This window comes from Oryza sativa, chromosome 4 (genome assembly GCF_034140825.1).
Source record: "Oryza sativa Japonica Group chromosome 4, ASM3414082v1".
Classification (NCBI taxonomy): domain Eukaryota; kingdom Viridiplantae; phylum Streptophyta; class Magnoliopsida; order Poales; family Poaceae; genus Oryza; species Oryza sativa.
The window spans coordinates 27,434,862-27,438,035 of NC_089038.1; the positions used below are offsets into that span (position 1 = coordinate 27,434,862).

General features: G+C 50.8%; 1 protein-coding gene across 1 annotated transcript; it reads right to left on the reverse strand.

Annotated features, from left to right (window-relative positions):
* Positions 1-848: 848 nt before the first annotated feature.
* On the reverse strand, positions 849-2,032 carry LOC4336526 (vacuolar iron transporter homolog 2-like). Its single transcript, NM_001419719.1, is given in 1 exon segment — positions 849-2,032. A coding segment is annotated over 1 exon segment (570 nt). The 5' UTR covers positions 1,693-2,032; the 3' UTR covers positions 849-1,122.
* Positions 2,033-3,174: the final 1,142 nt, after the last annotated feature.

Consider the following 3,174-nt stretch of genomic DNA (forward strand, 5'->3'; position numbering starts at 1 on the left):
GGCTTTCAGGACTCCAAAAGAAAATGAAATCTTTCGTCGAGAGATCCATTCCAGTTGAATTTCAGACTTTCAGTTAGGCTTTTTGGTTTTCTTCTTTGAGAAATGCTCTCCAGTTCAATTTGCTAAGATCTGAATATTGCGTACGGTTGTAGCGGAACTTTTATTGGTAGTGGAGTAGTATTATACCATTTTAATTTGTAGTGAAAGCAACCGTGTTTATCTTTCTTTTGTCAACGTTCCAGCTGTATCGTCCTTTTTCTTATATTATTCTACCTTCCATTTGTGCAACCGGGTCACTGGATTGATAATTTTCTATGCTATAAGATCGAGAAATCAGGTGCAGAATATCTCGAGGCTAACAGATCATCAGATCTGTGATCACCAGATATTTTCGTTGGATCGGTCGAGTGCTTGTTTTTTTACACCTCAAAAGTAATTTTCTGTAGTGTAAGTTTCGCAAGTCTGTAACTTTAATTCTATATAAAGAAATCTGAACTTTAGTGTGGAAGAAGAAGGCCTATATTCCTTATGAAGATGGGCTTTCGTGGCATAAATAGGCCCAAGATGAACTGGGCCTTTTACTGGACTCTCTGAGGGGGCATATGACAATCTGTGCACTGTTCTTGTTTTCTGTGTTCTAAACTGTTCTTTTCCATTGGTACAAGTTCCTTTGACCATTGGCAATCCCGGCTGCACCTTCAACGCATTCTTTGGCATTTGCTGGCCAATCAACCAAAAACAATTCAACGTGCCAGTGGCACACCTGGATATTCGCAACCAAGAGCATCAGCTAGTTTCTGAACTGTCACAGAGACACAGACAAATCAAAAACAAACGGGAGGCAAAGTGAGAAGGGAATCGGTATACAATAATTAACACCAATATTCTCATTTGAGACCATTTGCCTGGTCTTGCCTCATCACAAATTCACAACAACCATTACACTTACACCCCCTGATTATTCCCAGTTCGGTATCCAGGGATTCGCTAGTTAATAATCAGCCACTAGGTACAGTACTACTGGCAAACCAAGAGTAGTTAATTAAACAGCTAGCTAGCACAACCCCTTGATTATTTTCTTTTTCATCTCCAGATAGATCGATTTCTGCGTCACACGCATCATCACGCCGACGACGAGATGTTCATGCCGTGAAAGATCGTCGCGAACAGCCGGAGCACGGCGTAGGTGATGAGCATGGCGAGCCAGCCGCCGAGGAGGACCCTAGTGCCGGACCTCACCATGTTGGCGCCGCCGAGGTACCCGCCCGCGGCGCCGAAGCCGGCCAGCCCGACGCTGCTCGCGGCGCACACGACGCCGACCCTGGGGCCCCACGGCTTGATGAACCCGCTCGTCAGCAACGGCAGGAGGCCGCCGATCGCGAACGCCAGCGCCGACGCGAACGCGGCCTGCGTCGGGCTCGGCAGTTTCTCCCTCGCGGCCGCGGCATCGGCGCCGTCGATGTCGCCGTCGCGCTCGATCTGCGTCACCTCGATGTCGTACTGCGCGTACACGGACACGAACTCGCCGATGGCCATGCTGCACGCGCCGGCCACGAGCCCGGCCAGCCCGGACACGAGCATGGCCTTGTTGTTTTCGTTCACGGCGCCGATGCCGATCATGAGGGACGCCACGGAGACGAGCCCGTCGTTGGCGCCGAGGACCGCGGCGCGGAGCCACTGCGCGCGGGCCATGTAGTTCACCTCCTCGCCACCGTCCCCTTCGCCACCGCCGCCGCCGCCGCCGACTCCTCTCGGGACGACGTCGGCCTCGGCCGCCTTCAACGACGTGTAGTGAGGAGCCGCCTCGACGTCGACGACGACGACGGCGGCGGCTAGATCCTCCTCCTTGGGCAACCTGCACGTGCAGTTAGGAGTGGCGGCTCCGGCATGGACGTGGGAGCTGTGGTGAGGATCCATGGATACGAAGCACAAGCAAGCTACCGGAGGCTGGGCGAATCAGCTGATCGAGACGGGAGGAGAAGATCGATCGAGAGGAGTGTAGCGTGTGCGGAGAAGATGGATGGGGATCGCAGTGTGGCGGCCACACGCCTCGGCCACCGGCATTTATAGGGGTGACTCGGGTGAGGCCGCTAGGGTTGGCGAAATGGAGGGCCCAGATCGCTCGGCGTGTGCCGGCCACGCGCCCCTCGCTGACTTGTGGATCGGATGCCGACGTGGACCGGGACCACTTTGAGATAGACCCGGACGACGATGTGACAGTGACAATGCGTTTCTCGCCGTCCGTCTCGTTTGATCCCCTAACCATCGTCTCGTCGTGTACAAAGCATATGTGCCTCACGGCTGGCTGCAACTCCGTATTATGTCATCACACAATACTCACATGGTTCGATAGATGGGGTGGATCGTGCTGGACCGTCAGGGTGTTTGAGGGTGGGTGAGATGAGATGGTCCCCAAAAGAAAATATTCCTTACAAACACACCTTAAGTAGTGGTGAACTAATCCAATCCGTCCCCCTCTCTCTCTCACTAACATGTGGGTTAGGCTGCATCTCTACATTATGTTATCACGCGATACATACTTGGTTCGATGGATGGGATGGGTCGTGTTGGATTGCAAGGGTATTTTGTTTGAGGATGGGTGGGATGAGATGGTCCCCAAAAGAAAATATTCCCTACGAACACACCTCAAGAAGTGGTGGACTAATCCAACCCACCCTTCTTTCTCACTAACATGTGGGCCTGGTTGTATCTCTATATTATGTTATCATGCGATACACACCTAGTTCGATGGATTTGATGGATCATGCTGGACCGTCAGGGTGTTTGTAGGTGTTTTGTTTGAGCATGGGTGGGATGAGATGGTCCCCAAAAGAAAATATTCCATATGATCACACCTAAGTGGTGGACTAATCCAATCCACCCCTCTCTCTCACTAACATGTGGGCCGCACCCGGTCGATCCCTTAATAACGTAGGATCACCCCACATACCATCCGATTCCTAAAAAATGCAGGACCACTACACGCTCATACCAAATAGATGATATGATTATTCCATTCAAAAAGAGGGATAGTCTAAGTCATTCTATCTCATCTCCAAACTACACAATGATCACCCCATTATATGTATATATCAATATGTGCTGTGTATTATTAAGTTGTTAGTAGTACGAATGAAGTACTGTAAAATATTGAAAGAAAAATAAACAAATGTT